At 39.5% G+C, this 21483-nt stretch overlaps 6 protein-coding genes across 14 annotated transcripts; 2 read left to right on the top strand and 4 right to left on the bottom strand.

The window, feature by feature from the left end:
* Positions 1 to 90: 90 nt before the first annotated feature.
* On the top strand, positions 91 to 3112 carry LOC135169075 (ADP-ribosylation factor-like protein 6). 4 transcript variants are annotated; one of them, XM_064133794.1, is made up of 3 exons: positions 91 to 302; positions 2569 to 2727; positions 2813 to 3112. In XM_064133794.1, exons 1-3 carry the CDS (start codon positions 218 to 220, stop codon positions 3025 to 3027), a joined length of 459 nt encoding a protein of 152 aa, XP_063989864.1. In that variant the 5' UTR covers positions 91 to 217; the 3' UTR covers positions 3028 to 3112. The 4 variants fall into 4 exon arrangements, with proteins under 4 accessions (XP_063989864.1, XP_063989863.1, XP_063989860.1 ...); XM_064133793.1 differs by having other exon boundaries at positions 2548 to 2727; XM_064133790.1 differs by having other exon boundaries at positions 91 to 395.
* LOC135169064 (uncharacterized) lies at positions 401 to 2527 on the bottom strand. Its single transcript, XM_064133767.1, has 2 exons — positions 2267 to 2527; positions 401 to 2042 (listed from the first exon to the last, which is right to left on the bottom strand). Exons 1-2 carry the CDS (start codon positions 2349 to 2351, stop codon positions 622 to 624), a joined length of 1506 nt encoding a protein of 501 aa, XP_063989837.1. The 5' UTR covers positions 2352 to 2527; the 3' UTR covers positions 401 to 621.
* Positions 3112 to 6348, bottom strand: LOC135169059 (general transcription and DNA repair factor IIH helicase subunit XPB). The gene is made up of 3 exons (XM_064133757.1): positions 6145 to 6348; positions 5450 to 5919; positions 3112 to 5153 (listed from the first exon to the last, which is right to left on the bottom strand). Exons 1-3 carry the CDS (start codon positions 6173 to 6175, stop codon positions 3279 to 3281), a joined length of 2376 nt encoding a protein of 791 aa, XP_063989827.1. The 5' UTR covers positions 6176 to 6348; the 3' UTR covers positions 3112 to 3278.
* Positions 6349 to 6556: 208 nt separating this feature from the next.
* Apkc (atypical protein kinase C) lies at positions 6557 to 17309 on the bottom strand. Of its 6 annotated transcripts, none has more exons than XM_064133932.1 (8): positions 17197 to 17309; positions 16408 to 16492; positions 15978 to 16204; positions 11309 to 11359; positions 10667 to 10752; positions 10293 to 10575; positions 9494 to 9946; positions 6557 to 8947 (listed from the first exon to the last, which is right to left on the bottom strand). In XM_064133932.1, exons 2-8 carry the CDS (start codon positions 16461 to 16463, stop codon positions 8271 to 8273), a joined length of 1833 nt encoding a protein of 610 aa, XP_063990002.1. In that variant the 5' UTR covers positions 16464 to 16492; positions 17197 to 17309; the 3' UTR covers positions 6557 to 8270. The 6 variants fall into 6 exon arrangements, with proteins under 6 accessions (XP_063990002.1, XP_063990001.1, XP_063989998.1 ...); XM_064133931.1 differs by lacking the exon at positions 17197 to 17309 and adding an exon at positions 17095 to 17129; XM_064133928.1 differs by lacking the exon at positions 17197 to 17309 and adding an exon at positions 16817 to 17062.
* LOC135169181 (anaphase-promoting complex subunit 2) lies at positions 16846 to 20182 on the top strand. Its single transcript, XM_064133933.1, has 4 exons — positions 16846 to 16947; positions 17052 to 17229; positions 17473 to 18688; positions 18929 to 20182. Exons 3-4 carry the CDS (start codon positions 17500 to 17502, stop codon positions 20086 to 20088), a joined length of 2349 nt encoding a protein of 782 aa, XP_063990003.1. The 5' UTR covers positions 16846 to 16947; positions 17052 to 17229; positions 17473 to 17499; the 3' UTR covers positions 20089 to 20182.
* Positions 20079 to 21460, bottom strand: LOC135169194 (actin-related protein 2/3 complex subunit 3). The gene is made up of 4 exons (XM_064133956.1): positions 21304 to 21460; positions 20719 to 20898; positions 20448 to 20643; positions 20079 to 20367 (listed from the first exon to the last, which is right to left on the bottom strand). The coding sequence occupies exons 1-4, from the start codon at positions 21307 to 21309 to the stop codon at positions 20213 to 20215; spliced, it is 537 nt and encodes a 178-aa protein (XP_063990026.1). The 5' UTR covers positions 21310 to 21460; the 3' UTR covers positions 20079 to 20212.
* Positions 21461 to 21483: the final 23 nt, after the last annotated feature.

The following is a 21483-nucleotide window of genomic DNA, read 5'->3' as shown; positions in this document are numbered from 1 at the left end:
CTGGGGGGACTATACTCTCTTGTTATTGATTTAACAGAAGGCATACGATAGTGTTCACCACGACGAGATGACATTAGTGTGACAGAAACTTTAAAAAATTTAATGGACGAGTAAAAATAGACAAAAACATTGATTTTCAAAGTACAAAAGACAGAAATAATGCGCAAAAAATCAATTTCCATTTGAACTCCAGTTGTGTGAGAATTGAAACATTAACATGAGATTGTTCGATCGTTTAGCGAATTTATTAGGATTAAAGAAAAAAGAAGTTAATGTGTTAGTTGTTGGACTTAACAACAGTGGTAAGTCAACGGTAATAAATCATTTCAAACGCGAGGACGACCGTTGCATTGACATTGTACCCACTGTTGGGTTTAATGTCGAAAAATTTGCATGTAAGTTGCATAACGTCTGGACATTGTCATCCATGTCACAATTATATTTAATACTATACAATCAATACTCAATCGCCATTTGATTTCATGGAGTTATAGTTTGAATTGAAGGACTGATGAGCATTTACACAGATCAATCATCATAATAATTATCAGAGTATTTACATTCGATTAGTCGAACTTCATCAATCTTTTAATTTAAAAAAATTTCTTCATTGAATATTGATTACGTCTGTTTCGTAGTCTTTGGAGATCTTCCTCTTCCTCTTGGGGACTTCATACTACTTTTATCAGCGACGATTGGACTGATTCCTCCTGGAGAATGCACACGTTTTCCTCTGATTTTGGTCATGGGTGTACTAGACACAGTCCTGGAGGTGGGATCCTTCCCAGTCCGGGTGATTTCCTCAGGATTTTTTGGCCGTCGTGAAAATGTCAAGAGGCTCTGCCTCGTTTTGGGTTTTCTGAAGGGCTCTGACGACTTCTGCGGTTCCTTCACTTTCTGCTGCTCCACGAGTTTTTGTTTTGACTCTCCCTTTTTCTTTACTGATTTCTGTGTGACTTTTTTAGAAGACTTTTCTCGTTCTATTGGATTTCCCTCATCTACAGGTTTTTTATTTCCTTTTTGAACTACTGCCTTTGTTTTTCGCGCCCTCTTCTTCGTCTGAGACTTCTTTTCATGAAGCTCTTCTCGATCTTGGGGGTCATCCTCTCCATCTGCTTCACTTCCTTCTGGAGTTTGTGATCTTCGTCTTTTTCTGGCAGTCCCCCTCTGCCCCACTGGCATTACTTCCTCGTCAGACGCATCAGACACATTATTCAGATCCAATATGTCGTCCTGTTCGACCTCACTCGGTTGCCAGGTGAAGATGTCGTGACTGGAATTCACGATGCGTTGATAACCCTCAACTAGACTTAAACTCTTGAATATCTTCATGAAGGATCTCATCCCCTTGGTGTCCTCTTCACTAGGTTTTCTCTTCATGCTCCAGTCGACGTTCACAGTACTAGGCCTAGCCTTTCCATAATCGTAGGACAAATAAACTGTCATGTCGATGAGATTATCTGATTTTTTTCGATAAACCTGGAGAAAGCTGCACATGATCAGGACGTAATCTCTATCAGAGTCCACCCGGAAGTTCTTGACAGCCGATGTCAACTCCCTGAGCTCATCGTACTGCTCTTTTCTGTCCACATAACAGTCTAGATGTCGTTTACAATTTCTGAAGAAAGGAATTAGACCCATCAGCTTGTCAATGGGGCTCTCAGAGAGGATGTTCTCCATCACTCCACTCGATGGCATGATGTACTTTCCCATTGTACCCTTTTCAGAATTCGTGAAGAATTGAACTGTGTATAACGAATCAGCTTTGACTTTCGAAAATGGCGAGAAGTTGAATATGTACTCGTGCTTCGTGAATTTCGTACAATAGAGCCCGGAGAATTTGTACAACTCATGCTGGAGGATGTAGTCTAGGTTCTTCAATTTGTAGGACCTCTTCGGCTCCTCTGCTGGAGGCTCCGAAACCTCCGGGTTCTCAATGTCCCCGAATTTGGGTAAATTCAGGGAAAATTCGATTTCGGATATTAAATCCTCCAATTCTGTTATTTGACTCTTCAAAACTCGTTTCTCATTGTTGACGGAGTCTACAGGTTCATAAAAATATTGTTTATGTTTTAAAATTGAAGATGAGGGCCAAATTGACTGAATGAGTAAATTTGTCTGAATCTTCAGTCATTTCTCAATGAAAAACAAACACGAAAAGTTTATGAAACGGTTTAATTCCCTTTTGTCATCTCAATTCATTCGAATTCAGTCGAATTGTCCCACTCTTTCTAAGATTTTGAGGTTAGGAGCAGAATGAACTCACCATCATCATCAAGGTTGTTTGTCTCCTCGTTCCTCCTCTGTTTCCCTGAATCCCCGCTGTTCGTCGAGTCCCTTTTCCTCCCCATAATTCCAAACCCCTCCAGGTTATCATGTAATGACAGTCTGACTTATGACCACAAAGTATGTCCCGCCAAAAACATAACTGACAGCTGAGCTCCCCCTCCCCAATCACTCTCGCCTCTTCCAATGGACGAAACTTTAAAGATTCACTGACACTCTGATTAGAAAATATATTGCAAGCCTTTTGTTCTCTGTTTTCAGTCAAAAATGTCCACTTTACAGCATTCGACATGTCCGGACACGACCGATATCGGTCTCTCTGGGAGCACTACTACAAGGACTGTCAGGGTATAATATTTATAATTGATAGTAGTGATAAATTGAGACTAGTCGTGGCTAAAGAGGAGTTGGACATGCTTCTGCAACATCCAGATGTAGCCAGTGAGTTCCAACTGATTTTCTACAATCAAATAAATAAACTAAAGTATCAAAAGTGATCTATTGACTCTTTGGCATGATTTTGCAGGTAGGAAAATTCCAATTCTCTTCTTAGCGAATAAAATGGATCTCCCAGACTCCCTCACGACAGTGAAACTCGTGGCTGGTCTTGGTCTCGACAGAATTCAGAACAAACCCTGGCACATTCGTGCCACCAACGCAGTCACTGGTGAGGGACTCCAACCAGCAATTGAATGGCTGACCGATCAAATACGAGACATTTACATTAATAACAAGAGATAACTAAATTTTTACTCAATTTCCTGCATGTAACAATCAGAGACATGCTTCACCTCATTCTTGACAAATAAAAAACAAAAGAAAACGATTTTTTCATTTATTTATTCTTTATTTATTGAGCATGAGACGAACCCTTAACATCTGGCCAGATGCAATCGAATTTATCGAATTCAATAATATCAACGAAAAGTCCACTCTCATGGATTGTTCTAAATGAAAAAAATTTATTTCTAATAAATACAAATATCTTGTCATCATCCTCTGAACTTCTTGAACAACGGATGCTTGTTAGCAGTCGACGACGACGCTGACTTCTTGTACTCGTAATAAACCGCATCATCAGCTCCAGACAATGACGCCAAGTTTCCAACCTTTCGAATAATTTTGGGTCCCTCTCCAGGAATTCTCTCTTCATCAGCATCAGTATCACTGGCTGACAGAACTTGCTGTAGAAGCTGTCCCTGTTCCTCCCTTGTCTTGTAAAACATATCAGGCTCACCATCCATCCCAGCAAGTTTCGTAATGACCTTATAAGCATATCCCTGATTAACAAGGAATCGCTGTCTCTTTCGGGAGTAATTCATCTCCATAGTGTCTTGAGAGACAAGAGTGTAGAAGAACGCGTTGTACTCCTCTGCAATCGCTCCCTTTTTAGCTCGAAGAATTCTCCCCAATCTCTGGGCTTCCTGCCTCCTAGACCCTCCATGCGATGATATCTGTATCAAAACATTGGCCTCAGGCAGATCGAAAGATGTGTCGGCAACTTTACTCACGAAAATCGTATTCACTTTGACGTTGAACTTGAAATTTTGGAGAATTTGAATTCTCTCATTCTGACTGGTAGGCCCATAAATGTAGGGTTTATTCATCTTTATGGCGTAGTGCTTGAGGGCGAAGACGTTATCGGAGAAGACAATTGTCTTGTCGCCCCTCCTCTCATGGTATTTGATCAGATACTGACAGGCCCTGAATTTATTAGGATTCATGACATAGAGAAGCAATTTCCTCGTCATTTTACAGCACAAATATTCACGATAAAATTCTGGAGTCATTGGACACCAGACCTCAGCACACTGAACCCTGGCAATGAATCCCCTCTTCTGCAGCTCAAGCCAATTAGCCTCGTAGAGCTTTGGACCAATCAAAAAATTCAAATCTGCTATTTTGTCATCTTCTCGAAGGAGTGTGGCAGTCAGACCCAGTTTACAATGGGACTGAACAATTGTCAGGACTCTTCTGAACATTTTAGCTGGTATTGTGTGCACCTCGTCCAGCACCATGATACCCCACTCCTGTTCCTGCAGCCATTTCATGGTTTGCTCAGCCTCCCAGGACCTCTTCTGGGTATGAGTTATCATGGAATAAGTTGTCACGAGGATTCCACATCCCATTGGTTTGTCCTTTGCTTCACTGGTGAAACGACAGATCATCGAATCATCAGCGGTCGACCACATCTTAAACTGCTGCTTCCACTGCTCCACTGATACACCAGAGTTGCAGAGAACTAGGGCTCGTTTACGAACTGTACAACAGGCTGTCACCCCAACTAAACTCTTTCCTGCACCACAGGGTAGGACAATTACTCCTGATCTAGCTCGACCATTTCCAAACATCTTACGAAGGCTCTTCTCCTGGTACGGCCGAAGAACAGCCGAGGGCTTCAGGTCGATGTTGATGTCTGGGTTCACCGTATCATTTCTGAAATCGTACTCTGCCAGCAGCGGATACTCCAGCTCGATGCACCTCTTCTGGATGACTTCGATTTTCTCCTGATTCACTTCGAAACTTACGGTCTTCAACTGCTGCTCTTCCTCCTCGTCTTCGTCCTCTTTATCGATTTTGTCGTAGAACGTCGTGATGTCCTCGGGGATGGCTGATGCCTCGGAAATGTCAGTCGAGCCGTCCGGGCCTGCTGAAGCTCCAGGATTTGTCTCGGGAACGGATTTGCCACCGAACTGGAGGGCTTTGTTCTTACCTTGGATATTTGTTATGAGGACGTCTTTGTCGGTTTCATCGACTGCCTTGCGCAGACGACATTCTTGAATCACCGGGTCTTTCAGGAGCTTTTGGAGGACGTCGGGATAGGGCGACTCGACGAAGTATTTGTTGTGCTTTAAGACTAGTTTTACCTACCAAAAATTATTCAGTTGTTAACAAGAGAAGGAACAGGTCACTTATTTCAAAAAAATAGTCGGAATCTTTTCCTCCGGACGAAAAATCAGCTCTTCCCTCAAGAACCAAAATTTTAACTAAATTTCGAGGAAAGAGCCTTTTAATGCTTGTGCTTGAAGATCTGAAGACATTAGACATCTTCATTTAATGATAAAAATTGCAGCAGAAGAATGGACTACGAATTTGTTGAACCTACTCATTAAATTAATTAAAACAACGTTTTTTCGAATTCTTAAAACATTATTTCTCTTACTTTTCCATACGACAAAGTACACAGCTGTATGAACTCCACGATACCATCAGGAATACTCGTTTTGCTGAGTCTCTTCAGGTATTCAATAATATCATGAGTCTGGAGGCCAACACTAACAGCAGCGTACAGTGAATAAGCTGTTAATTTGTATTCATGAATGTGCTCTGGTCGACATACTGGCTCAGATATGGCGATCAGGAAGTCGTGAGCATGTTTATAAACTGGGGAAAATGATTCCAGGAAAATGTGGCCATTTGGAGCCACCCAGAGGGGTCGGGAAGTATTATCTGGCTTTAGTATCATTTGAGATCTGTAGTCTTTGGCACCGAACTCATCCTCCAGGGCATTCTCGTCCAATTTCTCGACGTCATTCTTCGCCGCATCTGGGATACCCTCGGTATCCAATCCATCACCGAAATCCTCCTCGTTGTACTCCTCTTCTTCCTTTCTTTTTTTCCATTTTCCTCGGTCTACAAATGTTTTGGATCAAAGGTTATGAAAATTTGCTAATTGTGTCATAAAATCGAGAGAAATTGTGAATTCCTGTTCGATTGTTGAATAAAAATGAAAAAAAGTCTAGAAAATGCAAGTAAATAAATTATTGAATGTTAAATTCCTGGGATTGTCCAGGAAAGTTTATTTCCTGTCCCAGTTTATGATCCTTTGCAGGTGTTGAGAGGTTAGGAAATACGCACCGTCTTTTCTCACACGTTTAGGAGGTCCCATTGTTCCTGTTCTGATTATAAATTTATTTTGCTGATATAATTATTATTTCACATGATCACATAACTCGCTTTTCATAAACAAAGTCACATTACAAATATGAAAATGGCAATAAGAGCTGTTCAGAACACACAAACATCTACCGTTAGGCTCGTTGCACGCAAATACATAATGGGATATATATGTCAGTATAGTATACATCCCCCCCCCCCCCATTATCTTTCTCATTCATAATATGGAAGAAATTAATTTAATTCATAATTTTCCCCTTTTTTTCGAGATTTGAGGTAAATGGGAAGTGGGAGAAAAAGGACAATCAAAACCAATTAAAACATCTTTTAAGTTGAATTGTAGATATTAGATATAAATAACAAAACAATTAAATTTTGGAATTACTGTTTCTTTATTTTTATTCTCCTCCTATATACATATTTAAATAATTGAGCCTATTTGTTAATTTCATGTCACTGTTTATCAACTAGTTATCCTAATGTTAAGTTGTTTCTCGTTACTATTGAATCATTCAAATATATATAACCATATTTCAATTATTTACTTAGTTATATACATATAAACTATTCTGGGATTAATGAAAGTTATAATTTTCCAGAGGAATTAGTCGTGGGTAGTCATTATTTCTGCGTATTAGCCAATATATTAGCTTGAAAATGCACTTGTTATCAAATATCATGTGTCTGTAATAAATTAAACGTTGATTCAATGAAATGATAAAGGAGATTTTTATAAAAATACTATGAAATGGTTCTACTGCAATTCCAATTTTTTTTTAAATACCTAAATTGCCAATAGGTACTCTGCCTAGTTATAAAATCATAGCTACATCAATTGATTATTATTTTTAGTCAATTGGAAATTATAAAAAACGTAGAGTAAATCTGCAAATGAAAAAAAAGCTTCAATAAAAAAATCAATGCGTTAATTATCTTCAGCATTGATTCGGGAAGATTTCAAGGAACTTTTCTTAATTTATCCTTCAATTTGTTTATCTGTTCAATAAATGTTTCTACTTTAGATTTTATTCTTGAATACTGTAATATGAGTATTAATATACAAACTATACAATAATAACAAGTTTTTTAAATGCAAAAAACTTGGAAAAATCAGTAACGTCGTTCACTAAGAGACCCTTCTTTATTTTCTCATCGTCTTAGACTTATAAATCACATTTTGCATTTATCTTTCTGCGCATCATTTAGTCAATTCAACGGTTAAGAACAATGATCGATGAAACTTTTTGAATATTAAATAGCATTGATTTTTTTTTCTTTATTCTTCTGATGCAAAAAATCCCGAGAGATTTTTCCAGGTACATACCCAATTACTTTTTTTTTCTTCAGAAGACTATATGACTCAAGATTAAGCATTTTCATAAATTTCATTTCGTTATGATTTCTGCTATAATACTTGATAATGTATTTATATTTATACAGTTGAATGCAGCACCAACTGGAAGGAATGCGAATAATTATCAACGTTAAAATTTAAAAAATACTTGAATCAGGAATGATTGGATTTCGTCGATTTTTTCATTTCAACTCTTTACATTGTTGAATTAATCTACAAAATTTCCATGGATTTCATTATTCAAGGAATGTCAAATTGTATGAGAAAAAAATCACAAATTTAATTTACCTATCTCCAATTAATGCAGAGGTAGACAAAACATTTGCTTCAATAATTTTTTCCTCGAGTTATCCTCCTCAATATCCTTCACCCTATCGTAATCATCCTCACTCTCCTCAACCCCAATGTCTCCATTATTATTACCAGTATTGCACACAATACCAACATCTTCGATTCTCAATGAATAAGAAAAACTGGGTTTTTCATAATCGATGTAACACTGTGAATCTCTATACTGATTATAATTATTGTCATCATGATAATTAATCATATCATGATAGTAATCACCTGAAAAATAACTCGCTGGATGATTTGTGCCGTAATAGGGTAACTGATTGTGTGAATGAAAATTTAATGTTTCAAGCCTGTTCTCTAAGTCACATAGATCATACGGTAATTTTGTTCTGTGTAAATAATCATTATGATGATACTCATATTCCCAATAATTCTCTTGTCACACACAATCCTCGAGTGACATGAGAAGAGGATTCACATATTCAAAGCCTTCGAATTCACTTTGATCAATTTTTTCAATAACCCTCGTATCATCTGGTGTGAGATGAACAGGTTCATTTGTAAATTCTGGTGGAAAATTTTCAAGATCTCTCTCTGATTGTAATTTTGGTTCGTACGGTGGTGTCACCTGTTTTTGCTCCAACATTGTCCAATCAATGGCCTTGAAAAATGCATGTGATGCTATTTCAACGAATGATTTTTGGCCCTCAGCACATCCCAATCTGTTGGCTGGATCTTTATTGAGGAAGCCCTTGAGAACGGAAGCTGCTTTAACAGACAATGATCTGGGAATTCTGATAGTCTTTTGGAGGATAACTTGGAATAAATAGTCTTCCGTATTCTGATCTGGATTTTCAGATGCACCAGCTATGTCGAATGGGCTTCGACCTGCCAACATTTCGTACAGGAGAACACCCAGTGCCCACCAATCGACGGAAAAACTGTAGTCCTCACCACGAAGAATCTCCGGTGCTATATAATTTGGAGTGCCACAGAATGTCGCTGTTGTATCGCCCTCGCGTACCCCTTCTTTACACATACCGTAGTCCGTTAGTTTCACGTGGCCCTCGTGATCCAAGAGAACGTTATCCAGTTTCAAATCGCGATAGATAATCCCTGAGGATGAGAAAACCAGTCAAATAAGGTTTTTAAAATGTTTAAATGCCAATTCTCAGGCTCAAGGTCACCACAATTTTTTTTAATGGTGAAATCATAATCAGGAGCTGATATGATTGCTTCTTCGTGTGTGTAGGAGATGTGAGGGATTGTTTGACAAAACGATCATTTAACGTGAATTATACTTTTAACAAATTATGAAGGATCAAACCTGTTCTCTAGTGCAATTTGTCGATCGGTTTTAGGTCGGAGATAGGTCACTTTTGACTAGCGACCATTTATTGATGAATATCTCAGAATGTAAGGCAGCTAGCAAACATTTCATTATGACTTTTTTTGTAAACCTCATTGAGGTCTACAATAATGATAATGAACAAAATTCCGCTATCTTCCTTAGATTCGTAGATATTTCTCAAAAATTCGAGTGAGATAAGTCAACTTATCTCGATTTACCACTTCGTTACTGATTTAATTTTAGTTCAATTCTTTTTTTTTCATATTGTAATGTGGAAAAATATCTGTAACAGTTAAATTATTAGTGCTCACCCTTATTATGTAAAAAGTTTAAGGCGAGACTTATTTCGGCAGCATAAAATCGTGCATGTTCTTCAGGAAGACGACGTTGTCTCTGCATGTGAAACATCAAGTCACCCCCACGTACAAATTCAATGACAAAAAATAAACGCGACGGCGTTTGGAAGCATGAGTGAAGTCCGACGAGGAATGGATGATTAGAGGCCGTTTCAAAAACATGTTTTTCTGTCTGTACCCAGTCAATATCCTCATCGTCCGTGACAAGCGCTTTCTTAATGACTTTCATTGCGTAAATTCTCCTCGTGCGTTTTAATTCCACCATAAGTACTTTAGCATAGGAGCCACGGCCAATGACACGAATCAATTCAAAATCATTCAGGGAATACTGTCTCTGCATGTCACTACCACCATCAGCACCTGCTATGGTATCCAGGGCCAATTCTTCTCCATCTTCACTTCCAGAACCTAGTGAAGATGTGGATAAAATTCGTTGATCCGTATTACAAAAGGTCGATACATTGACAGACGTAGAAATATATTTTTTTACGTCAGTTCCATCAAAAATTCGCCAGAAAAACGAAAAATAAGACGAGAATTGTGGCAGAAAGTTTGTAGAATATCCTTAATAATGACAAATTACCAACTAATTACCAAATTAAAAAACAAGTTCATATCCTTTCTTCTCAATTAATAAGAAAAGGTATCATCAGCCACAAACGCTCGCAATTCCAACAAATTCCAGAAAATTAAATTCTAAACTAAAAAGATTAATTAATGTGAAGCCTGAATACTGAATGAATAAACAACTCACGTCTACGAGCCTGTTGCCCAAGAACTGGAAAATCAGCAGATACATCTTCCAAATGTGCCGTTGGACTGCACTGCGGTGAATCCGACTGTGCTTGATCACCATTGCGGTCGGAGGACGAGTGGTCTGGTGTATGTGGTGGTTGTTGCTGCTGTTGAAGGCTCAAACACCGTTTTCTCACGACTTTATGACACTTCTTGTGTACAAGAAGTTTACACTGAATACACTTGAAGCCCTGTCTTCCTAATCCCCAAATGCGGTCTTGGCAGAATGCGCAAAATGCTCGCTAGTTAAAGAGAAAAAAAAATCCTTCACTCTCAGTGGTTACTAAAAATAAATTCATGTCTATAAATAGACGACAATGGGGAGTGACTTACGCGATTGAAACGTTTTGCCTGGAATATATGACCATTAACTCTGTACAATTTCCTCCATCTGCGAGCGCCACGTCTATAAATACTTCCTATTGTGATTAAAAAAAATTCAGTTAGAGGCAGAGAAATTGACTGTGGGTGTTAACAATCGATATTACCCAATATTAACGATTGCAGAATTATTTTAACGGGGTAGCAGTCCATATCTATCGAAAATACGATCGATGATGACTAATTTATCAATCGAGAAGCACTGAATTTGTGTACGAAGCAGTTGGGCCAATCGACTTTCCCCACAATTGTATACAAAATATTCTGGCTAATGACAGTGTCAACTAAAGACCAGGATATGTCGATAAATATCCTACAATCGAATTTGGAGTTTAGCCAGGTGACCATTGTCGTACCAATTTAAATGATAATAATTCATCGGGTAATGTCGTTGGGTGATTATATCGTTCTCCCTTCCAGAACTTTGGTAATTGATTATGGGAACAACGAGGAAAATTACGTGAACAAATAATCCACAATTTACAGGATCGAAGTGTTAAAAGTTTATTTAAGTTTTTTAAATTTTATTCTCCTCCGAATTTATTGCGGATTTTTTCCTTCGAGAAGAATTAAAAAAATATCTTTTGTACTCACTGTCTTCGCCCTGACATGGCATTCCCGGTGCTGCTGGAACATTCGGAAAAACTGGAACAGTAAGCATTTTACATACTTGTTAGTGTCAATTAAACGTGACAATTGTCATTAGAAGCATTGCATGAATTTTCTGAAAGTTAATCGACTATTGAACGATGTAGAAAACAATAGACACAGTTTCATTATCGAATAAATTTCCAAATTGACTGGTCATAATTGACATTTGATTATCAGGTTAATTTACTCATTTACTCTGCACGTGAATACCTGGTTACAGAACAGAGACCTTGATGGTTATTGAAGCCCATGACTATGCTGTGGTATAAATCAGGATACCCGTAAATAATCGGTATCCTGAACATAATATCATTAGTATCGAAACTCATTATTCCAATCAAAATTACGGGCGATACCACACATGACATAAAAAAATGTTTATGGAGTAAATGAGACCAATGTCCCGGACACGCAGACACTCCACGAGATGACTGATCAGACAGTACTGACAACAGAATAATACGTAATTTTCGATTCGTCGATTTTATCAGGAGCTTATCTATACGAGTAAGCGGATTTGAGAGTTCATTTTTTGCGATAGAGTGATTAAAAGTTCCGCCCGATTGACCTCGTTTTTTTCCATTAGTTAAAAAGCAGGGAAGTTCGAGGGGGAAAGGTATTTTTGTATTCCTTGAATTTTCACCCCCTCCTCCAGCTATTGTTTCGAAGAAATCTCCTGTCAGGTTGGGGGGTGAAGGGAAATAGATATTTTTGCAATATTTTTTACTGTCCCTATTAAAGTCTTGAGCTAAATTCGTTGAATTATCCTTTATTCATCTTTAATGAAATTCGTTGCGAGTCTAGAACCCTTAAAATAAAAAAAAAGCTCAGGAAAATAAATTCATCGATTAAAGCCGCTTTGGACTGAAGAAGAAACCGTTATTCCACCTCCTCCACAAATCAATAAATTCAGTAATGAAGCAGTAAAACGATTTAAATGGTTTCGATGACAATTCCAGCCCCAAAGTCATCGACAGATCTTTCCTAAACAATTTCGCATGTCATTACCAAAATGTCCCCTCTTCCTCAGCTTTCGAAACAGTTGATTCGTTCCACCGTCTCACCCCTGACCTACCAACATCCCCAAAAACTGAAGAACGTCTCCACTGCCCCAGATTAATCCAGCTAAAGCCCGAGGGACTATCCTGACCACTTGTCATATTAGACCACCCGATCCAGACGTAGGGCAATAATTTTCGAATTCAATTGCTCGTGTGGGAACGTTGAAGGGTCGGTGAGAAAAATATTCAAAGCCCCAATACCCTGAAAACATAGTTATATATGTTTACGAACGAATGAGAGTGCGCATCTCCCGGAGATCGAGCGCCACCAAGGAATCACACATCTAATATGACCTAATACGACGATGCGTATTTAACCACGCCTGTTTTTTTCCCCCCCCATATCCATGAAAAAAGCCCCACTGAATGCATTTTTCGTCCCACCAAGAAAAGGCATTTCACAACCGAGAATGCACCCCCCAAAGAATCGCGTGATCTCAACCGTAGAATTGATTTCTCCTTTTTTATTCCTCATTTTACATTTCAGCCTCTTGTGACCCTAAAAACGCCAGCCCACCGTGTCAACGATCTCTTCGATCTATTTTATTATTAACCAATGATGTTTGATCGAACCTAGAAGAATATATGTCACGAAAATCCTCCCCCAAATTCGACGGTTCCATAAAAAAACCCAGAGGTGTCGAGAGGAATTTAATATACTGAATTTACGATTGAGCATGTGACTCCTCTCCTGGACGATATGGGCCAGGAACCTCTGTACAACAATCAGCAAAATTATGAGTGGTTATCTGGGGATGATAACATACCCCACTTGATGTCATCGAGCCGAGCAGTGGCATAGGGTGGGCGTGGTGCTACTGGATAATGTTCAGATGCAATTGATGATATTGAAGTTCCAGGATCATTGGATTGACCACAGGGTCCATGAATAACACAACTACCAATTCCCGTTAAGCTCGTTCTGCTGGATTCATAAATAACTTCTGGTACGATAATTTCATCTCCAATTTCCACATCAGTATTATCATCATCTGGATTATCAGATCTATCAAATCTCAGTGATCTGTGCCCCTTGAGACGACGATCCAATGACAATGTTGTTGCTGGAGCAGTTGTCATTGTTGTATGACAGAGTACATCTGTGTGAATAAATTCTTGACAATGGGCATCATGTTTTTGGGGATAATGGAGGCCCATCGTAACGTGTGGCTGTTCATACTCAGCAGAATCACTACCAGGCGATGGTGGATAATTACTCGAGCCCGGTCTACCCATTAATCCTGAGGATAATGTAAATTCATTCGGTAGACTTGATGATGTGCCCGTTGATGTTGTACTGTCCATCATACCCGGGGTACGTTTACCAGCGGCAACAGCAGCTGCTGCGGCTGCGGCTACTGAATATGTATAAAAGCCACCACCCTGAGTACTCAATAATTGACTCGTATCCTCGGATGTTAAACCCAATTCTGAATTTTGTACACCTGAACAACTCTGCACACCCATCACTTCACTGGCTGTTTGATACTGCGATTGAGATGATTTATCCTTCTCACGACGGGGCGAACGACCACGATCACTCACCGATGTTGCGCTCCAATAACCCCACGCCATATTTTTTTCTTTATAATTTTACAATTGAATTTATTTCAACTGACCGACGATCTCCACAATTTACCCCTAATTTAGAATATGTTGATTGTATTTTATTGATTCTTAAACTGAATAATCTAGACTCCAGCTATCCCTGGAATTGATTAATAATGTATAAATTATTTTCCGCCACTCCTCGATTTTCGCCCACCCGAGGTACCTGCCCCTGTCGGCTCTGACCACCGATCGATTTCACCAAAGTTTATGCCTTTTCGAGGGTCAATTGAACAGATCGAATTCATCAATCGTTTAACAGGTGCACTAACGATGAATTTATACTCAATCGTTCAGTATTAACTCGATATAGTCAGTTTAAACTGGATTCAATGAGCGTTTAAACTCCTCCTCTCGGGTCTTGATCTCGATGACAATTTGTCAAGGCTCCAGTTGGAATTTGCAATGTTCCTCGGGAATTTAATGATTTAAAAAAATTTTATGTAGGTTGAGGTGGACTTGGATGCCGATCATTCCAAGTACCGTAACACTCAGCCCGTGAAACCGCTATCGACTGCGGCTAGAGGATGTTACTTGGGTGCCGCCGCCCGGCGCAACGGAATTCACGTGCGCAAACTCCAGGTTTCGATGGTGAAAAAGAAGAAAAAAAAAATTAGCGAAACATTGGGGTGAAGGGGGAGGAGGGGATTTTTTTTCTCCACTGGAGTGTCGTGTGGTTTAATGAAACCAAGGGGGTGAACGAGGGTGAGATGAGGAAGGGAATGAGGAATTCATAATTTTGGGGGTGTAATTAGGAATCATGAGGACATGAGGTAGAGGGGAATGGAGATGAAGGGTGTTGGCGACTGGGTGGATTCGCTTGGATCTTCTGGGGGTGGTGAACGTGTCAAGGTTTTTAGGACAATCTTTGTATCTGGGGATTGAGTGTGTGTGGGGTGGAGGGGGTGGATGAGGGACTGTGTATGTGAATGAGAAGCCGACGAGGCGTGGCCTGTACGATATATCAGACTGTTTCATTAAAGATCGAATTGCTGGAGGAAGTTATGTACCGTAAATGTTTATTGTTGGGCTGGAAAAATGGTGTTGTGGGGGTACTTAAGGGTATCTTAGTTTTCACGATTGGTGAATGGAAATCGGAGATGACGAGGGCGATGGGGAAATCGTTCGTATCAATTCTATGGAGGATATCTTGGAATTCAGGGGAGATAGCGAGGGCTTGGGGAGGAGGTTTTTTGTTGCTTTTGTTGATTGCTTGAGTTTATCATAGACGGATTCGAGATGATATTGGAGAGGTGGGGGAGAGGAATGGCAATTCGATAGCTCGGAATTCATGGGAGATGGCTGAATTTCTGGGGAAAAATTGATAAGGGATTCGAATTCATTCGGAGGTGGAAATTATTTTTTATCGGTCAGGAATGGGAAGTTGGGGATTAGACGAACTGGTCACGTATTTAAAATCTTGAATTTATATCTCGTTTGGAGATTTTTTTGTAAATCTTGGACTTCATCAGTTTCGAAATTTTATTTCATCTCGGGAAGGCGTATTTTTCCCCTTCTCTCAGTCCATTATTTCTAAATTTTCGATTTAAAGGTTCAATTAAGTTTATATCGACAGAATGGGAGAGGGAAAAATTCTTTCAAAGGAACCGAACCCTTGAGTTTCTCACAAACCTTCGGAAAAAAAAAATTGCTGTACCCCAGAACCTGTAGGACCGATTAAGCCAAAATTTAGTCGGATTTTGGTTACAAATAGTGTTAATTATTTCACGAAATGTTCTTTTTTAATTTCAACGAGTCCTTTTATTGTTGAAATTTTTTAAAAATCAGGAAATTCGCACATTCACTCAAATATTCTTAAAACCTCCGATCCCTTTGCGTCGCAACATTATACATAATTTCCAGTTAAAACTGGGAAATTGTAAAGACCATGGATTACATAGAAAGTAAAAAATATAAAATATTATCCATAAAAATAAACTCACCGTGTATTGTAATTCCCGTATCCTTCTCAAGTTCATAAATACGTAGTGCCTCATCCAATTCCTGCTGTGAGACAATGCGACACGGATCCCCCTCATCATCGACCCACTTCATAGTGAATTGATCTCCACCGGTACTGCTTGCTGCATCAAATCCGCATATCGTCCGCATTTCCTCTCGCAGACTGTCAACCGTTATACTAGGCGTGATGTATGTTATCTGTACCTCACTGTCAAATAATCACACGTCATAGGATTACCGTTCCAGATCCTTCACCAAAAGACATTTAATGATCACACCAGCGAGAATTAGAATTTTTCCTGATTAAAATCAGTTGCCATTCTATTCTCATCGTACTGTCAGACAAAACTTGTCATCCATGGTCATCGTACAACGACTGGGCTAATTGAATTAATGTCAGTAAATATTTACCCATTATACACTATTTTAACTCTAATGTCTGCATTGTCACTCGTCTGCGTGGGCATTTTAGCTCTGAAGGATCTCACCACTTTCCCTGCAACACAATTGAACATTGGCACAATCAGAAAACAAAATCAAAATCATTGACATGTCAAAAAACAGTAAATCCACAGACAAGTCTAGACCAAATTAATTTACATTACCAAAGATACTTTTACTCATTATTCCCAAGGATTAAAATAATTTCTGAACATTCCTTCATCTTATTTTCATCCCACGAACTCAAGAACCCATTCACATTATTCTGAACAACACGAGAGACTATTCAATGGAGAAGCACAACTCAAGTTTTTTTCTCTCAGTCTCTTAATCGTTTTTACATTACGTAGAATCTCACACAAGTGTAATCCATACATACCTACGTACATACACATACATGGATACATTTGAAAAAAAAAGAGAATGCAGCGTTGAAAAATTCTTGACAGCCTCAAGAATGTACGGATGTATCGATAAATAATTCGTTAATTCTCATTCACCAATCGACCAGTGAGTTTATCAATGATTTTTGGGTATTTTCTGGCTTAAATTTGAGCTTGACTGGACAACGCCTGCGTTTGCAATTTTTTCTGACGATAATTCACCCGTTTTAGAGAAAATATGAAGCTTGTATGACTCAAATAATGAAGCCCATACCCATTTTGTTGTGTTTGATCCCAATTGGAAAGAATGGTTGTGTGATAAGTGGGAGTTGTAGAGGGAGACAGATACACGAGGAATCAAAATAAAAGAACGTACCAAATAAAACCGGACAACGTCAGAATGAATTAGGTGAGTTTATGATTTGTTGAATAATTTTAATTGGCAAACGACGCTCGTGGTATCCCTGGTGTAGGCGAGCGGAGAGGTTCTGTGGGATATTGTTAGGGGGAATTTTCATCGGGCGACAGCTGTTGGAGGGGATGCAGAGACGTCATTGGTCAAAATAACTGGCCTAAACTCATCGCCTCGTGACGTACAGGCGGTGAATTTCTGTTTGTTATTTAGTTAACCTCATTTGTTCATTCATTTCAGTGATGATTCAGTGATAATTTCACAGAAATGTCCATCAATGAAGCGAATTCTGAGAGAATTCTTAGAGACGTTAGACACGCATTTCCCATTCTCACTGGAAAGGTTCAGTCTGAATGTTCTGATGACGAATATCTGAGAATAGTCGATGGAATTAGATCTCGAAATGCTGAAAATCGAGTCAGGACACTCGTCATCGAGGAAATCAAGTTTCATATTAGACAACAAGTGGCACCAGCATTCTGGAAGAAATTCACTGGAAGTGAGAATGAGGAACAGGGCTTTGAGCAGTTCAGAATCGCTGTTGATGATCTGTACTGCAGACTCCTGGAATTCTTGCCCCTTCTGAAGAGGCTGGAGATGTTGTCCCAGGTCAATGAGCCCCAGAACCACTCCCAGACTCAGTCCCTCAATATTCTAGCTCAATTCAAGTTGATTGTCAGATCCACGTTGTTGAGCCAACTGCCATTGGCTCACGATGTCATCATCGAACAGTTTTACAAGATTGCCCTCAATGTTTTTTGCAATACGGACTCACTGACAGATTCCGGAGGCTCGTCCACCTCTCACTGCGCTGGATGCAATAAGGAAGTGGACAGTTGCCAGTGTCAAATGATTGTCTACATGTTTCACGAAACAAATCGCAAATTGATTGAGCTGGAACTGCTGGAACGTCTGGTGGGTAATGTCCTGACGTCTCTCATTTACGTGAGGATTAAGGATCACGTTCACAAGGTTTGTGACAGGTCTCTCGATGTCTCTCAACTTTCGTCTCTCGAGACTTGGCTGGAAACAGTCGTTCTGAGCTGGCTCACACGAATATTCTCTGGTGGATCATCCAAATCCGTTTCATTGGACTCCAAAATTCGAGATGCAATATTCAAATTCAAGAGAAAACTGTCGTACTATCTTTACGAGACATACACGACTATCAGGATCTCTCAGTTGTTCAATATAATCATCGAATATCCCGATTCTCAACCGGCTATCGATGACCTTAGGGTCTGCCTGGAGCGAACGGATTTGAGGAAGTTTCTGATAACTAGTCTTCAAGAGGCTTTGAAGACGAGACTGCTCCATCCTGGGGTCAATACTCCGGATATTTTGACTGCGTACATTGCAGCTATCAAGGCATTGAGGCAACTGGATCCCACTGGAGTACTTCTGGAGACTGTTACTGAGCCTATCAAGTCATATTTGAGGAGCAGAAGTGATACAGGTCCGCATTCAGTCAATACTGAAGACAAACCCTTTAAAATTCTCAACGAAATTGATTTGAGTAGTTTATGTTTTATTTTTGCTTGCGAAAGAAAGTCTTTTTATATTTTTTAGAAGATTAGCTGTTTAGGATAATCTAAGTAATGTTTAGAAGAAATAATGATAAATAATGATTCAGACGTATGTTAGACCCAATTTCCCAGTTTTAAAAATCCTAATTATCAATTAACTTCGTTTACAGTTCGATGTGTAGTGAGTGGCCTCTTGGACGACTTCCCCAGCGACCTGGCCGATGAACTAGTCAAAGGAGAATCCCTCCAACTGGACGATGGTTCAGTCGACGAGGAGAACGAAGACTGGGAGAAGTGGATGCCAGACCCAGTGGACGCTGACCCATCGAAATCCAACCAAAGAAGAATGTCTGACATAATCTCAATGCTTGTAAACGTTTACGGTAGTCAGGATCTCTTCGTCAACGAGTACAGAACCCTCTTGGCTGATCGGCTCCTCTCTCAGTTGAACTATCGCACAGACAGGGAGATTCGACACCTGGAGTTGTTGAAGAGGCGGTTTGGGGAGAATCAGCTGCACTACTGCGAGGTCATGCTCAAGGATATTTATGATTCTAAAAGGATTGATGGCCTCATCCAGACTAATCCAACTTACAATGCTGGAGAAGAGTGCTCATCACCTCCAAAATTCTCCACTTCAGCTCTGATATTGTCAGCCCAATTTTGGCCACCTTTCAAGGAAGAGTGGAAGCTGGAGCTACCAAAGTTTGTCCAGAATCAACTGGATAAATACGTTAAAACGTTTGAGACGCTCAAGGGGAATAGGACACTTTGCTGGAAACCACACCTGGGGAATGTCAATCTGGAGATTCAGCTGAACGGCAGGGAGATCGATATGAGTGTTACACCCATTCATGCCACCATCATCATTCATTTTCAGGAGAAGAATCAGTGGAATGTGGAGGAATTGGCTGAAGTCATACACATCCCTCCCACGATTTTAAGGAGGAAGCTCTCGTTCTGGGTGTCCCAGGGACTGTTGAAGGAGACTGAGAATGACGTGTTCCTGCTGCAGGAGGACAGCAACTCGATAAACAGATCTATTAGAGAGCATTGTGTGGAGGAGGAGGAGGTAGAGAGCGCTATGGCCAGCGCCAGTGATCAGAGGGAGGAGGAACTCCAGGTGTTCTGGAGTTATATTGTGGGAATGCTGACGAATTTGGACTCCATGCCTCTGGAGAGGATTCACCAGATGCTCAAGATGTTTGCTTCACAGGGACCTGGAGCTGTTGAGTGTGGACTTCCGGAGTTGAGACAGTTTTTGGATAAAAAAGTTAGGGAACATCAGTTGCTGTTTTCGGGGGGATTGTACAGACTGCCTAAGCTTTAAATATTATTTTTTATTTGCTAGATTTATTTTCTTGAGCGTTTTCCTCTGTATAAAAGAAAAAAAATAGAAAATGAAAGTGAAAGAAAATGAAAAATGTTTAATCTATTGCATTCAGAGGGCGTTTTCATTGCCCTGGACCAGAGAGAGACTTATCCATGAACTTCTTCTTGGCGAAGCACAACCACCATTTGCTGGGCTTTCCGTTGTCACTGTACACTCTCTCTACGAGACGAGCCGCAGTCTCTTGTCTTATTTGTTGGAGATACTGTCTCATTTGATCTGAAATGATTTTTATAAGAATGTTTTCGTTTGATATGTCCGAAGAAGAGGACGATAAACAAAGAGAAGACAATAGTTACCTGCTTCAGCACGACTACTTGGCTTGGCATAAACAGAATTCAGGGGAAATCCTGGATCCCCTGGAATATCAAATTTCGAAATGGCAAGGGAATACATTTCGTTAAGGGCTTGATTCTGATTTGCACATTTCTGTAGTTTCTTTAAACACTCGGTGATATAGAGAGTTATGTAGATCAATACCCTATCAGCTTCACTCTGAAAAATAAATTAATGGAACTTGTAACAAGAATGTCAGCTAAAATTTTTTTAACAGTTCGGAGGAACTCAAACCTTAATTTCATAAGTCCTGAAGAATACGTTAGCCCTGAAGAAATACAATGCCTCATCAATAATATCTTGTTCAGTTTCTGGGGGACAAGCAGGTGCTGGTCCTCGGAAACTTGTCCTCAGAGGCAGAAGGGCCAAATTTCCCATGCACTTATTGCCCTTGACAAAACTCGAGTGATACGCCTAGATGTTATAATAAATCATTTATCAGCTTGTTGATTAATTAGGGAAGGGTGAGGCAAGGTAGACATGTAATGCAAAATGGATGCATATGGTAAATGACACAGCTTCGAATGGAGTAAAAACTATTGTGCCTTTTTTACCCTACCCTCCCCTAAACATTTTCATAATAAAAAATCAGAACTGCAACTATCACTTAAACAACTCTTAATAAATTCGGTGGATCTTGAGAGAAATTATTTTATCACTTTCCAATTCTCTTATTAGTAAAATAAATACATAAACAGAAATAATAAAACCAACTCAATGGTTTTTGGCAATCATTATCGCCAAAAGGTTACGCCCATTTGATGGTTCATTTTGACAATGATCCATTAAATAAACAAACTGATAAAGTCAGGTAATTACCGGCATTGCAGACGTGTTATTCCACTACTACTGTTCCTGAGGTGTTCACAATCACGAGATAATTATTAATATTTTGATTCACTCCATAAACACTTCATAAATTCAGAAAATCATTATCTATTTTTCCTCTTTGATGTGTGAATCACGACCGACATTATTTTTTTATTTTCATCAGTGTTG

This window comes from Diachasmimorpha longicaudata, chromosome 14, assembly GCF_034640455.1.
Source record: "Diachasmimorpha longicaudata isolate KC_UGA_2023 chromosome 14, iyDiaLong2, whole genome shotgun sequence".
Lineage (NCBI taxonomy): Eukaryota > Metazoa > Arthropoda > Insecta > Hymenoptera > Braconidae > Diachasmimorpha > Diachasmimorpha longicaudata.
Note: the sequence above shows the minus strand (reverse complement) of the source record. Positions and strands in the feature narration are given on the sequence as shown.

What these genes read in the sequence shown, in the direction of transcription:
- LOC135169075 (XM_064133789.1), top strand. Translation starts at nt 218, where the DNA reads ATGAGATTGTTCGATCGTTTAGCGAATTTATTAGGATTAAAGAAAAAA. An exon ending in TAATGTCGAAAAATTTGCAT is followed by an intron (nt 396 to 2,547) that starts GTAAGTTGCATA and finishes CTCTGTTTTCAG; the next exon opens with TCAAAAATGTCCACTTTACA. An exon ending in GCAACATCCAGATGTAGCCA is followed by an intron (nt 2,728 to 2,812) that starts GTGAGTTCCAAC and finishes ATGATTTTGCAG; the next exon opens with GTAGGAAAATTCCAATTCTC.
- LOC135169064 (XM_064133767.1), bottom strand. Translation starts at nt 2,351, where the DNA reads ATGGGGAGGAAAAGGGACTCGACGAACAGCGGGGATTCAGGGAAACAG. An exon ending in AAACAACCTTGATGATGATG is followed by an intron (nt 2,043 to 2,266) that starts GTGAGTTCATTC and finishes ATGAACCTGTAG; the next exon opens with ACTCCGTCAACAATGAGAAA.
- LOC135169059 (XM_064133757.1), bottom strand. Translation starts at nt 6,175, where the DNA reads ATGGGACCTCCTAAACGTGTGAGAAAAGACG. An exon ending in TAAACGTGTGAGAAAAGACG is followed by an intron (nt 5,920 to 6,144) that starts GTGCGTATTTCC and finishes AAACATTTGTAG; the next exon opens with ACCGAGGAAAATGGAAAAAA. An exon ending in GTACTTTGTCGTATGGAAAA is followed by an intron (nt 5,154 to 5,449) that starts GTAAGAGAAATA and finishes AATTTTTGGTAG; the next exon opens with GTAAAACTAGTCTTAAAGCA.
- Apkc (XM_064133927.1), bottom strand. Translation starts at nt 14,001, where the DNA reads ATGGCGTGGGGTTATTGGAGCGCAACATCGGTGAGTGATCGTGGTCGT. An exon ending in AGGCAAAACGTTTCAATCGC is followed by an intron (nt 10,576 to 10,666) that starts GTAAGTCACTCC and finishes CTCTTTAACTAG; the next exon opens with CGAGCATTTTGCGCATTCTG. An exon ending in AAACTTTTTACATAATAAGG is followed by an intron (nt 8,948 to 9,493) that starts GTGAGCACTAAT and finishes TCTCATCCTCAG; the next exon opens with GGATTATCTATCGCGATTTG.
- LOC135169181 (XM_064133933.1), top strand. Translation starts at nt 17,500, where the DNA reads ATGTCCATCAATGAAGCGAATTCTGAGAGAATTCTTAGAGACGTTAGA. An exon ending in GAGGAGCAGAAGTGATACAG is followed by an intron (nt 18,689 to 18,928) that starts GTCCGCATTCAG and finishes CTTCGTTTACAG; the next exon opens with TTCGATGTGTAGTGAGTGGC.
- LOC135169194 (XM_064133956.1), bottom strand. An exon ending in TCAGGACTTATGAAATTAAG is followed by an intron (nt 20,644 to 20,718) that starts GTTTGAGTTCCT and finishes TTTATTTTTCAG; the next exon opens with AGTGAAGCTGATAGGGTATT. An exon ending in AAGTAGTCGTGCTGAAGCAG is followed by an intron (nt 20,368 to 20,447) that starts GTAACTATTGTC and finishes AAATCATTTCAG; the next exon opens with ATCAAATGAGACAGTATCTC.